Source organism: Protopterus annectens, chromosome 9.part0 (genome assembly GCF_019279795.1).
Source record: "Protopterus annectens isolate FY-2018-M chromosome 9.part0, PAN1.0, whole genome shotgun sequence".
NCBI classification, from domain to species: Eukaryota; Metazoa; Chordata; order Ceratodontiformes; family Protopteridae; genus Protopterus; species Protopterus annectens.
In genome coordinates, this window is record NC_056743.1 from 92,752,088 (window position 1) to 92,767,210 (window position 15,123).

Consider the following 15,123-nt stretch of genomic DNA (forward strand, 5'->3'; position numbering starts at 1 on the left):
AAGTAGTAGATGATCATTCTTGATCAACATATACATACACACATATTTTTTCATGTTTACATATGTATTTACAATTATTTGATGAGTTCATATTTAAATTTTAACGTTGAATGTTTAATCAGATGACATCATTTCCTGGATTGTTTGTATAAAAAGAGGAGTTTGGGAAGTCTCCTCTTTTCTGAAGAAGTTCACAAAAATAAAGGTGAATGAAAGCGCTAAAAATTAACGTTGTTTTGGTGACATGTCTCTGCCCACCAAAGAAACTCCTGTTGCAGGCAGGGAATGAGAGGAATCATTGTTTCCAGGCTGTGACAATGTTGACTCCATAAGCTTTTTAGGTACCATTGAAGTTTTCTCATATGCAATCTCGCATACGGAATTAGTAGAATGCAGGATGCCATGAACCCCAAAGCCTGCAGAATTTGTCTTGCAGATAACTGGGTTTTTGTTGCAATTTGTTTGAAGTATGTTGTCAATTGCATTTGTTTGTCTGGCGTGAGGCAAGCCATCTGGGCAGTTGTATTCAAGCTTGCACCCAGGAATGTAATTATTTGAGAGGGTACCAGTTGTGATTTCTTTTCGTTTATGGTGTACCCTAGGCATGCTAGAAGCCTTTTTACAAATGCAGATGTTGAAGAAGAGTGTCCTTGTCCTCTGCCTGAATGAGACAATCGTCCAGATAAGATTAATTTGAATGCTTCTTTGTCTGCAGAATGCAATTACTGGTGCCAGGGACTTTGTAAAGACCCTGGGCGCAGTAGATAAGCCAAAGGGCAGTGCAGAGAATTGGTAATGCAAAAAGCCTGCTTTGAAGCGGAGGTATCTTCTGCAAGATTCCCTTATTGGGATATGCAGGTATGCCTCTTAAGTCTAGTATTACCAACCAGGCATTCTTGCCTAGCATAGGCAGTAGCTATTGTAAAGTCAGCATTTTGAATTTTGGAATATCCAGGAACGTGTTTAGAATTGATAAGTCCAGTATTGGACGCCATGAACTGTCTTTTCAGGGTACCAGGAAAAGTCTTAAATAAAATCCTTGTCCTTTTTCCTTTTCTGGTACCGGCTGAATAGCCCCCATATCCATGAGGGACCTGACTTGTTTCTGGGCCTCTGCCCACTGGTTTTATGGCAGATCTGGCCATCCGTTTGGAATTGGCAAAGTGTGGAAATGAAATCTGTACCCCTGGGATACTATGTTTGATACTCACTTGTCCTGGGTAATTAACTGCCAATTTTGAGCATAAAGTGCTAGTTTTCCCACCAAGGGGGCTGCCAAAAGGTAAGTGCTTGGAGAAGGTAGAGGAAAGTCACTGAGACTGCTTACTGTAGGGTTGTGCTTTGTTACCTCCAGATTTGGAGGTGGAGGCACCCCATTGCTTTGACCTGTAAGATCCCTGTGATTGATATCTGGAGCCTTTGGAGCGCCTGGGTTTGCCCTGAGTGGCTCTGTTGGACACAGGAAAGGACCAGTTTTTAGTAGGCCAGTGCCTACTGAACCTGGGTGGCTGCACTTGCAAGAAATCTTTTACAGTTTGCATAGATTTAGCTTCGTCTTCCATTTTCTTTAAAACCTCTTCTGCCTTATTGCCAGAGTATCATGCTGTAAAGGGTCATCCAACAATTTAGTTTAACATGATCAGGCAGATTTTGCTCCTTGAGCCAGGCATGCCTTATCACAGATCCAGTTACGGCGGCCCTGCAAGAGGCCTCCAAGGAATCAAAACCACATTGCAAAGTATGCTTTCCAATCTGTTCTGCTGAATGCAATAAATCCTGCAACTCTATTTTCCACACAATCAAAAATAAACATTTTCTGTTTCAGTAAGCCCATAACATGTTGTTGATATTTAAGCATATGAAATTGGCAGTTTAAAGCTTTGATCGTCAAGGTTGCAGACATATAAACCTTCTTACCCCATCTATCCAGCACCCTGGAATCTCTATCAGAAGGGGTAGGATATTTGGCTGTAGAAGCCTCAACACCCTTGGGACCCTGAGAAACGGTCTCAGGATCAGCAGCAGGATTTTTGAAAAGAAATTTGTGGGAGTCAGGAACCCTGTAATATCTGGCTGGCTTACTAGGAGCCAGAGGCAGGGAATCAGGAGCCATGCTTGATTCCGAGAACACATCATCAACAATGTCTAATACAGGAGGTATTGCCAATGGCCTATGCTGAGGAAGAAGAAGAAAATCCCTAAGCCTCTTTTTTGATTCAGAGAAGTCCTGACTCTCCCAGTGAAAATGTTCCCTTAAAGTATGTAAAGTCTCTCCAAAAGAGTAATCCTAGGGAGGAGATGTAGATGGGATGGATTCCTGTGCATCAGAATCCTCATAAGGTGGAATAGAAAATTCCTCATCAGAAGAGGATTCAGAAGAAATGGAAACCTGATCTGAAGGTTCATAATCAGTGCCTTGCCTAGGCCTCTTAGCAGGGGGGGCAATTAAATCCTCAGCCATTTTGATCATTTGTTTTTTAGGCATAGGGGCCTGAGCACGTGGCTCATGCGTTGGTTTTTCAGACATAGCAGTCGTTTTTGACCTTGTTTTTGTTGTTGGCGTCAGTTTAATATAAAAATTTTGAGGCCTGAAAACACCCTCAGAAGCAGGTGCCTGCTCAGCGGCTCCAACCCCATCCAAGGGAGAGAAAGCAGGGTCAATACTTCGCGAATTCCATGGCATACCGGACTCCAAATGGGTCTTGGTAGAGGCCTGTGACTCAAAAGTAGCGGGTATCAGGGGCTGTGGCAGCGCCTCACCGAGTACCGGTGACTGGCTTAGGAAAAGCTTTGTCGTCGGTTTTGGACCTCGATGGTCTGTCTGTCTTTTTCCTTGCGTTTTTTTGTGAACTCAGGTAGTCGGATTGTTAACCAACGACATTTCAGGGTAGTTAAATCTTGAACCAAAATATTTAGAAGCAAAAATATACTAACGCTTAATAGTGCGTTGGTTAAATTTAGCACAAAACTGACAGCAAGGCATGTTGTGATCAGGGCCTAGGCAAGGAATACAGTACAAATGAAAATCCTTATGAGGTATTTGCTTCCCACAAGTAATGCAATTATTAACTTTTACTGACATCGGTAAGGAGCAAGAAAAAGTTTCCCCAATGGGGCACTTAGCTTTAGTTTGAAGACTTCGGTTCTGAAACTCAAAAAACGAAAATTTCAGGTGTCGGCCGATCGGCACTTGCGAACTGCTTCTGCTTCGGGCACTACGCGGCAAGAAAGACGGATTAAAATGGCGTCGGCTGCATGTTTTATACCCGACGACCTGATGTCATGGAAGAGGAGACAGCAACAGACGCATGACCCAAGATTTTGTTATTCAGGCCAACTGAGGGCAACCTGCCAGCAGATTACCCAAATGTAATGACTGCAACAGTGAAACACGAAGAACATCAGTAAAACAGTGAAAGTTTAACTCCTAAAAAAGCATTTGTCCCAGAAGTCCTATTATGATAAGACCAGCAAACCACTCAATCCATTACAGGAAGGGAAGATAGTGAAGATGCAGACAGCAAAAGGTTTTGATTGGATTGGAGTCGTGAAAAGTTTATGTGCAGAGCCGAGAATGTACATCGTAGCATCACAAGGAGTAGAATTTAGACGGAATCGGAAACATTCAGTACCGGTGTCTGAGCCAGTAGTGTAGCATCTTGTCTGTGATAAAGACTCTAGTTCTCAGAGCAACTTATCCAATGATCCAGTTCCAGAGGATATTCCAGAAAACATCCCTGTTCCTGAGAATATCCCTGAGAGTCTGAAAACAGCAGATTGTCCACCAATGACTGTCCCTGTGCCTAAACTCAGTCCTAACTATTACATTACTAGATCAGGTCGCATTTTCAGACCTTGCTCCAGATACACAGCAACTTGGACATGAATACTGTTTATTCATTATTGTGTGTATAATTTGCATGCTTATTCAAATGTCATTATCATTGCAAGACAGCTCCGTAAAGAGGGAAGCATAGCTGTCAACCTCTTAGAGCAAAAAAATCTGGAGAAAGCCATTAACAAGTGGGACAAAGGCCCGAAAATAGGGAAAAATTTTAATTATTGCTCTTACAAGCTTAGAAAGTCAATAGAACAGATTTTGCATTAGTATGAATTTTCTGAAATATATGAAGTCTGAAACTTAGTCCGTCATTATTTTCGAACTTCTATCTTTAACAATTGACCACTAATTTGCCAGAAAACCACAATTTTATGAAAAATGGACCAAAACTATGATGCCAAAATCTGGACATTCAGTAAAAATATGTGTAGTTAAGATATAAGGAGGGAGGATGTAGCTCCAGTGTGTTATGTACCTTTAAGAAGCTTTCAAGTGAGAAAGCACTTGTGTATCAATACTGAGCACGTGCGAGTAAGACTGCAATTTTGTAGTGAGCTCCAGAGGTGTAAGCATATATGTTTGTGTAGTAGTCAGTCAGTTCATATTTTATGTTGCTGCTATTCATCTTGATGTGTTTGTATGTAATGAAGTATTTTAATGAACACCCGAGCCTCTTCGTCTCAACTAGCTATACAAGATGAGCGACAAGAAGTACTTGCACAGTGACCAAATGTTGAGGCAGAGGACACCTCTTTGCCTAAATGGATACTCTCTTCCACTTAGCATAATGCCCCTTGGGTAGAAAGCTTCCTTGCAGCTTCACTCAATCAAGATAGAACATTCAGTGGGATCAGACTATCTACAGCAGGAACCTGCCCCTGGCATGGAGCTGGCTTGCCAACCTTGTCATGAGGATCATTCTTTGAATTGTACTGGAAGGACTGACTGTACTGTTAGGGGCCTGACAGCCTTAAACTACAATCTTCACATTTATTAAAGGCAAAAATAACTTTCTTTCCCAATTTTTGGAATTAACTATGCAGTTGAGGGAACACTGGGAAGGTATACACGAACATCCTTTCTCAACCAATAAAGAAAACATATCACTACCTACATCTTGCTCTACTGCACAATAGGGGAGGACAGATGCTGCATTCTCTTGAGGGGCAACTGTATCATTCTCTAGGATGGTTTTACTTGCTTTCCAAAACCAGACCTGATGCTCCTGAATGTACAAATCCAAAAAGGAACAAAGCACCTCAGAGAGAGATGTCCAGCATGTTCACTGATGACAGAGTACAGCTCAATGCCAGACTCATTTCACCTCTCTGTGCAGGAGGCAGAACTACATCTCTTCTTGCCTTTTTAGGTACCACATAATGGAAAGACTATCAGATCAGATTAAGAGAGGCCCTGAAGTCAAGGCCAAGCGATCACGGTAAGAAGGAACTTGATGCTGTCAGGACACACTTAACGAGGGAAACTGCTGTCTCTACTGCCTTCCTAAAAGGGGTACCCCACCAAAGACATCCTGGAAGTTGCTACCTGGTCTTCAGTGTATACCTTTAACAAACATTACCATTTATCAGCCTTCTCCAGGTCCAAGGCAGGATATTCCACTGCCATCCTGCAGGGTATCCTCTTCTCTCCTTAATCTACCATCCACGTTTCTTCTCAGTTTTAGGAATCATCATACTAGTTAAGACTCCAACAGTGAAACATGAACATAGTACATTTGTGTATACTTACCATAAATGTAGATGTTTAAGTGTATTCACTCTGTTGCAACATTCTTTCCTTCCCTCATTCCCCCTAGCCTACAGTGTAGGCTTGAAAAAGCTTCTTCTCAAGTCAGGGGGGTCCCTCCTTTTGCCCGTTTCCATTCATAGGTTCAGTGTCAAAGGCCCTTGACATTAGGGCCTATCTGGGAGGGCTCCTACCTTCACACAGCAAGAAAAAACTCAGATCATGACATCGGCTGACTCCCCTTATACCCAAGCATACCGACATTGGTTAAGGGGTCCACTGGCTATTGCAGGAGGGAGATTTTTCTCTGGCAGTTGGGCCAGCCAAGGGCTTTTATGGTGGGAAATCCCACTAGTCAAGACTGCAAAAAAGAAACAGAGATCATCAATATGGATATAAATGTCTTTACAGAAATCTTTAGTCAATCTCTACAGATACAGTTCTGTTAAACAGGTTTCTTCAACTAAAAGTCCACACAGCAGCAGCAGTAGTAGATACCTGCAGGCTGACATGGCTGTAACTCACTGTCCAAGAAAAACGGGCAATCCAGTTAATGGGGGATTTAATCAGCTCTCAGAGCAAAGTAAAATGGCCAGCTGGTCTTTTACAAAGCTCCCATATCAAACTTTCTGTAGAAAAATATTTTTACTAGCTGTAATTTTAATGACAGATGAAAATCTGACAGTTTAGAGAAACCTTGATCAAACAGGTTTCTGCACTTTTCATAACCATTTTCCCTTTTTATTTTGGTAGTGGTTCTGATGTAACCAAGTACCAGCTATCAATATTCTTTATGCTGTACCAGTAATAACAGCAGCAGGGTAATGCAACAAAAATAGGTACTACCAACAGAGCTGTGGAGGTGACCTGCAAAAGGGGGTCTAAAATGAAGTGTACCAAATATAAAAATCAACAGACAAATAACCAAGGTAATTCATACATTGTAAAAGACACTGCATGAGAAATTACATGCACAAGTATGGCAGACACCAATTACCATGGAAATCTCTTGATCCTTAAAAATAAAATCCATTTTCTCCCCCAAATAAGAAGAGCAAATAAGTGTTCAGTTTAATGAGCCTATCCTAAATGCCAAACTATTAATTACATTTTTATTAGGAGGTGAAGGCCATGGGACTTTTATTTTATTTACCACAATACCATGTCTGGGACAAACTACAGCTTCAAGAGAAGTCAAACATGACACGGTCGGCTGAAGGATAATAAGATAACATGCAGTATGTGACAACTATCCAGAAGTCTTTTATGTGAAAATATTAACAGTTTTAAAAGTGAATAAAATGTGACAGCAAGGACTTTAACTGCTAAAAAAGGCAATGAACCCCTACTATGTCAATAAGATTTGCCAAACATGAAAATGGTTCACAAATTTCCACAAAAATCCACCTTTTCATTAACACAGTTGAGGGGAAAGGATATTAGTATTCCCCAAAAACTTGATTCGACATTTAATATAGACAGACAACACTTTCCAAAATTTATCGTCACCAAGACTGCCATCTTTCACTACTACTGGTCTCCTGACGTTACACTTAATCCATACACATGATATTTTGCAAACAAGAAAAAAACATGTATAAATAAGGATGTCTTTTTAAATCAGTTGTGAAAAGGTATGAATCAGTACGCTGTATTAATCCCTACCCTTGTCGTTCAGTGCTTCTAGTATTGCTGTTGCCGCTGGTGTGACCGGTGAAGACAGCCTCGTTGAGCTGGTCCCAGTAGTACTCTGCACCAGAGTTTGAAGCTCTAAAATATATACAGCAGGAGAGATCATCAGCAAAGTGCCTCTCAAACAGTTTCAATAAAGAAAGAGACAACGGTCCTACTTATCTTAAGAAATAAAAAGTAATTCTGAGCAAGCAAATAAATTAAGATACAGTTGCCCACTTCCAACACATGACAATGAATGCACTTTTTTCACAAGCAACTAGAACCAAAGGACCAGGATATGCACCTTTCAAACAAGTTCTTGTAAGAAGGATTTTCCACATTTCAAGCTATTACAACCTGCACGGAGATGTGTCTAAATTTAGCCGTATACAACTTGTGCTTGTACAGTCTCAAAGTATGACAAGTAGGTTTTATTTATATTAAGAAACATTTATGCACATGCTTCTCAAATGTCCAATGCAAAGATGACATGCTGGTTTGCATATCTTCTCCACTAATCTCCACCCCCCCCCCCTTCCAATTACTGGCAACCTCACCTTGGACTTTTTCAAATCTACCTCATTTGCTTGAGGACACGTCTCATTACTAGCCAGGACCCATTCTTTCACCAACAGACTCACCTGAACAGAGTTTCAGAATCAACCACTGCTCCCTCCATATGAGCTTGGGAGATGAAACATTTACAGGCTGGCTGTGTCCATTACAGAAGTAAGTGCCAAACCAAGGCTGAATTTCCTATTCCCAATCCAACTTAAGTTACACAAACTGGGTTAGGGAGGAACTCTGCTTCACATGGATGTGAAGTCCGATCCAGACAAGGGATGGTCTCTGGGATACCTACCTATCTCTCTAGCAAGTCCAATTTATATCATAGGCAAGGTTTAAGTCTTTAAAACTGGTAATTCTGGTGCTGTTTGTTTTGAGTATATGCAGGACATCTATCAGGGTGGGGTCTGACAATGCCATGCACGCCAGATATAGAGCTCCCCTCAACAGCCTCTAGGACACAGGATACAGGGATAGGGCTTTGAGTTGGTCTGCACTAGATATGTTATGGCCGTTCTGTATTCTTTTAGTCAGGAACCTCTGTGGACATTCCAATTGATTAATATGCCTGGTTAGGTATGCACCAAAGGGGATCTTGCACTCAATGACCGGATGGGTCTGATAAATGCTAGAATGATCACCTCCTTGGATCTAGATGCCCAACGTTTGTTTATAAGTTGCACAACACAGAATAGTTTCCTCACTACTGGAGACACGTGACGGTCAAAGACTAGATTGCTATCTACATGTATCCCCCACATCCCTGACTAATGAGTCGACTCTTACAGGTGTGTCATCAGTATGAAAGTTACCAGAGGTGGATGACTTCCCTCTAAAGATATTATTATGCATTTCTTGGCATTTGGTTTTAGTCCATAGCTCAGACATAAGTTGTATGCAACAGCACTTCCACAAGAACAATAGTGACTGTAGGGAATTCTACGATTGCTCCTAATTTGCAATAGTCTGCAAATTTGGTCAGCCAGAGGCCCATGACATTGACTTTGAAGTAAATACAAAAAAAAAAGGCAGCCCCAGGACCGATCCATGAGGTACTCAACTTACGACTTGCTTCTTTGTACAGGTAGACTCCCCAATTTTAACTTCCTGGGTCCTGTCTATGAGACAAGCAGGCTATACACCAGGTGATATAAGAGTTTACACATAACCTCTTGAGTTTATCAACAATGTCTGAGTGGGGGCACTGGGCCAGGTCAAGGTAGGCAGTGTGAACCATTCTGCCCTCATCCATTGCTTTGGTGATCTTCTCAAAGAAGTCCACAAGTCTGAGTAGGTTTGATCTGCCCTTGACAAAACCAAGATGGGATGTGTCCAGTGTCTGGAGGTTTCTATGTCATTACTGATCATTTCCATGGCTTTGTATACAAGACTAGTGAGATTCAAGGGGGTCTGTAGATGGCCCACCTTTGTGGAGAGGGATAGCTGTTGGCTGTTCTCCATTTGTGAGACATGAAGCCTATTTGGAGGCAACAGTTAAATATCTATTCCAGACAGCCTGATAGGTCAAGTTTCATGCTGCTTAGAAGGCATCCTGGAATACACTCTGGGCCCATTGATACAGTGTTCTTGGGCTTAGAGCATTGAAGACCTGTTCCCTAATGAGAGCAGAGGGGAGTTATATTTGATGCTATTTCCTGGGTGGAGAGAGAGGTGTAAAGTCAGAGTTGAAATTGTCTGCAAGCATTTTTTTTTTCTTTTTTGGCTCAGTATAGGTGGCTCCATTAACAACGAGCTCTTCACACAATTATTTATTGCCTTTGAGGTAGAAGACATAGCTCAAGAATGCCTTGTGGTTATCCTTGGCCTGGGAGACCACATTTACCTCAAATTTGGATTTGATTGACTTTATCTGTCCTCTGACTTGTTTAGTTTGAGGGGTGTTTTTTTCTGCTGGGTGTTACAACTCCTAATTTTTGCCATTATTTTCTTCCTTCCCTTATACAGCCCTACTAATGTGATTCCAGCACACTGGCTTGTTTTTTTGAGTTACTTAAGTACTTATTCCTGGTGGGCACAGCTGTATCTATTGCAGCTCTTAACATTCTTGTACAGAGTATCTTTGGAAAGTTCTGCACAAGCAGGAGTCTTCAGGGTTTAAGGGGGATTGAAATTTTGCCAGTTTATTACTTAACAGTAGGAAGTTAACCACAGAATAGTTCCTGAACATTATGGGGTTAAGCTGGGGTTCTTGGTTTTAATTTTACCTCAAAGGAGACTTTTGTGGTCTGACCTTACCAGAGAGGACAGACCAGATACAGCATGTTTGCGGCCCTTGTCAGTGTATTGATGATCTGGTCCAGGGAAGGTGTATTTACAAAATCCAGAAAACTCTGTGCCTGCACATTTTGGTGTTGCACATAATTCCCGTTAACAGTAGGTTAATTTAAGTCACCCTTGGATATGGTACTGGGTTGGATGGGGAGTGTTTCCAGTAAGCTTGAATACATGTTATGGGTTTCCTGGATCACAGACGAGGACCAATAGCTTGCAAGTAAGTGGTATACGATTTTGCCTAAGGTGATTTGAATGTGGAGAAGCTCGAGTGCATTGTCCTATTTGATCAGCCCTGAGGTACATCTATTTTTTATGTAAATCGAGACACACAACCTTCACTTTCTGTCTGTGTAGTAACCAGTCTAAATGTGTGAATGACTACCTCCTTGCAATGCCGGCTCGAGTGCATTGTCCTATTTGATCAGCCCTGAGGTGCATCTATTTTTTATGTAAATCGAGACACACAACCTTTACTTATTGTCTGTGTAGTAACCAGTCTAAATGTGTGAATGACTACCTCCTTGCAATGCCGGCGTGCTCTCCATGGTTTTAAACCACACCTCAGTGACTGCACAAACTTCAGCATTCTCTAGGCTGAGGAGAGCTTGTAGGGAGTGGAGTTTCTTGTTTAGAATCATAGCACTGAGCAGGAACACCTTTAGATTTTCTTGGTTTTGATTTGATATGTTGGAAGTACTTTCAGTTTAGCATTGCCTAACAAAGGCACTATGGGGAGGCATTGTTTTAGCCAATATTTAAAAACCTAGAGGACAGAGGTGCAGACTAGCTCTGGCAAAGCAGTGTAGTGTGTTGACCATCTCTTTCCATGCTGACAAATACTGAACTCTCTCAGAATGCCACCAGAAACTAAGCCAATTATTGGGGTCAGTCATTATCTGTTCATATTGTGGCATCATCCTTGGAGAAGGTAAAATACTGCTCAATCCTATGCTCATACCTGCCTTGGACACATATTCTATGATGCCTCGCTTCATATAGTCTAGGGAGGTATGTCTCTCAAGTTTACACCCACATGGACTATGACCATACCTCTCAACCTGAAAACATCAAAAATCTGGACAAAGGCCCATGAAAAATAGGTAGAAATCTGTACGCTGAGTAACATAAAATTTGTATACATAATTATGTAACCCCACCCATTCCAATGGAATTGGGAGATTCCAACTTTTAAATGCAAATTGAAGAACAGACAAAATATTAAACACAAAATATAACCAGAACAACAGTGGGAAAGTCCAACTGGACAAACTGTCCTTTTTCAGAGGAGATTCGGGGAGAAAAGCTCGACATTCATGCATAGAGAACTTATACAAGGAGTAGTAGTAGTATACAAGTAAAATTAATTGAGTATGCACAAAATGTAGAATAGACGGTACACAATTTTTTTTTTGCTTTTACATCTTGTCAGATTAGCATTTTTACAGGTTGCATAGGATCACGATACATAATCTTATCATAGATGAAGCAAGAGTTTTAGAAATGTATAATAGCTATATATTACATTACTGAAGATGGCCATTACATCAAAAGTAATTATTTCTTGCTTGTTCTTGCAACAAACAGATGCAAGGCTTAGAAGCACACAATAGACTATTAATAGAATATGAACATGTACATACACAAATGTATGGGCAATTTAAAAGAACAATCCACTCAAGATATGCCTGGGGGGTATTGAAGGAAAAAAAAAAAACATTAAAAATCTATACTTCCGAAAGCAGTCTACTATGCTGCCACCTGCCAAAACAGAATCAAATCAAATAAAGAGTGCAGACATCTGCCACAATGCACTATACTGACAGCGACTAAGTAAAACTACCCCTCCCCCAAAGCACTAATGTACATTTAGTATGCACATAAACTTTTTGCCTAAAACTAGTATTACAGATCCTTCCACTGTAGCAGCCAGTTAGCAAGAAAAATCAGCTCATGGAAATATTTTGCCTGCTTTCTCAACTGTTCATTTTCCCTCTCTCAGGTCAGCTTACGTTTGGGACTGTTTTGTTCAACACCATAAAACAATAAAAATCGGCCAACAACTGATGGAAATAGTACCAAATAAATAACACTAAAACAAACTATAATGCACAAGGAACCATTCCAGGTTCCTTGCGCATTACAGTTTGTTTTAATTCAACACAATCTTTGCCCAGCTGCAAAGGAACCACACCAAGGCACTGGGAGAAAAATGTGAAACAGAATACGTCTGCGAAAACGTACACTCTATAAATATATCACATAGCACACATAAAAAAGTTACTGTAAAAATACCTCCAAAATCCACCCCCCCCTCCAAACAGGTAAGCACACAGCTACACCACGCTACATCCCGTCTCACATGCACGATTATGCACTACTGTAGCTGCGGCAACACACAACTGGGATGCCTGACATTGCTCCTTGTCAACAGACATGCAAAAGCAAATGTCCTGTATTCAACAGGATCTGCTTACTACAATTACTGTTTAGTCAAGTCCCCTCACATTTCCCTTAATACACAATACAATAATACTTATGTCAAACTATATGTTTACAAACTGTAACCAGCTCACTGTACCCACCAGCCAAATACTGCTTCAAATGACCATTGCAGTCCCCGTTCAAAGACCGAAAGCAAACTGTTTACAGACTATACTATAATGTAGGCAAGAGTGCTCGTGTACCTAATTATATTCTATAACAGTCTAATTCGTTTACACATTTGGTGGCCAAGAAAACGTATTTACACAAAGTTTACAAAATCTCAGTCTAAAATATTATGCCGCCGGTATAAAAAGCAGCAAAATTATTTGTCAAACATAAAAGCAAGGGCCTTTGAAATCCACTCATATCTAGACTCAACTCAAGATCATGTCAAAAGATGACATGAAAGTGTTCGGTAATCGTTACAACTTTTTCGCTACTCAAAATCAGAAGTAATTCATAAATTAATTTGCGACTACTGTAATATTCTCAGCTATTTTAATCCTACTGTACCCTCATCTGTCCAACATATCGTAGTTAGTGCATACACCGCAGTTACTGCTCGTGGGTTGTGCACGAAGTGTGAACTGATAGCTAAAATGTGTTACTGTAGTAGTTTGCAGAATTTGCTAGTAAATAATACCGGCAGAGAAACAGTTTCTATTAGGCAATAAGACTCTTTTTTTTTTTTTTTACTTACTGGAGCCAAAGGTAGTTGAGCTGCCAGAGAAAGTAAATTTTCTCATCCTGGCTGGGACTGTGTGCGGAACACGGGTAGGTGCTGGGAGGACCAGACAGACTCTGCACGGCACTACTGCAGAACTTCAGTAAAGTTAAACTGTAAACAGCTCTGCTCACTGCTGTCCTGCTGCTATTCCAAACCAAATTTTCAAACCATCGTGGTAAACACAGTTCGACTCTTTTATAAGGCTGGCAGTCTGCCTCATAAAGCTGACGTCAGCCACAACTTCAACTTGGGGGGAAAAAAAAAAATGAAAAATATCATGAATCAAATGGGCCACTTGGGAATTTCATGGCACCCCATTATTTTGGGCTCAAAACTAGTAAATACTGAGGAATTCAGTATGGCTGAGAGGTCTGACTATGACAGAGTCATACTGGTGCCTGTGGTCCAACGACCTGAATATATGTGTAATATGGTGGATTCTGGCCCCTGATAAGCAACTAACTGACTGTGATTTTCTCCTTACTCATCCTGGTGAGAAGGAAATCAGAGTCTCACAATGGAGTCTCCAATAACCAGAATGTTGGATTGTGTGGTGGCTTGCCTTGTGGGCTCAGAAGTACAGGTTCCATGAGCTATGACTGTGTGTGTTGATGTGGGTGTTGTTTTGAAACAGTGCTTTCGGGACTGTTGAGGGCATTTGTTGTGCGTCCTTGGGCTAGGAGGTCTTTGGGGTTTAGGAAGCTTGCATTTAAGTGCCTCAGCATGTATGGGTTTGTGTGTCTGCTTTGTACAGTGTATGATAGGTGTAGTGTGTGTACTGCTGAACATGACTGACATTAGGAGTACTTTTTTGCAAGAGCTTTGCTTCCAATAACATTGTGTAAATACATCTCTCACATATCTGTTCAGTTTGAGAATTATCTGGTGGTCAGTAAACATGAGGCAATTACTTCACTGCCTCAGTATGCCCATATCCACCAAGCTAGTAATGGAGATAATGGGAAAGTTCATATCCATGGCAGCAGGCATTTTTTTTTTTTTTTTTTTTTTTTTTTACCAACTACATGGTTGTAAGTTAGAATATTAAGTAATGTCAACAGCATCTGGTTTGCAAATTTGGAAGCAGTGCTCATCATTGCAAACTAGTCGCCCCATAAATGCAACTAAGTACTATGAAATTTCAAGGGTGTTTTTTAGGAAAAAATGTCAATTTAAAGTGCCTACATCTATACAGGCACTGCCAGACAGCTGACAGGAAGTTACTAAAGATTTATGGATGAAGTATTTACACAGAAATTCTGAATTTAGGCTACACAGCAGCTAACCAAGCAGTACTTAATGAAAAGAAAGAACTAGTTTTGTCAAGAATGACGAATGGTAGGGATTCACCTAACTGGCTACTATCTGGCTACTGCTAGTGTTAGTCTCACCAGAGCTTCATGCTGCTGGGATACAATGCCTCTTTGACTATCTCCAGAAGCAAAACAGTAGCACCAATCCTAAGATACGAAGCAGGCCACAGGCTCTTTGGTGATCAACAGTCTTGCCTCAGATGATGCAGGGATCTGTAGGCGTGTTGTAGCCTCTTCCTAGTAGATACACTGAATAGCAACAGACCAATCAGGAACCTTCCACAGACACTTATGGCTCAGCGAGAGTCAGAAATCGATGCCATTTGCTCCTTCTCTCACCAGAAGCAGAATATCAACACAAATTCCAAGCTGGCACCTATGAAGCAATTATCAGGCTTTCTGGTGTTCAGCAGTCTCCAGAAAATAATGTCTTGATGCTCCTCTCACCAGAAAAGTAACAAACACTAACTCTAAGA

The 15,123-nt window shown here is 41.0% G+C and overlaps 1 protein-coding gene across 1 annotated transcript in view; it reads right to left on the minus strand.

Moving 5' to 3' along the window:
* The window catches only part of AMBRA1 (autophagy and beclin 1 regulator 1), a gene marked incomplete in the record, with an annotated part of 1,868,076 nt that overhangs the window by 217,799 nt on the left and 1,635,154 nt on the right, over window positions 1-15,123 (minus strand). Inside the window, 1 exon segment of the mRNA XM_044082605.1 lies at window positions 7,253-7,357. Within this exon segment, the coding sequence (XP_043938540.1) occupies window positions 7,253-7,357 (105 nt within the window).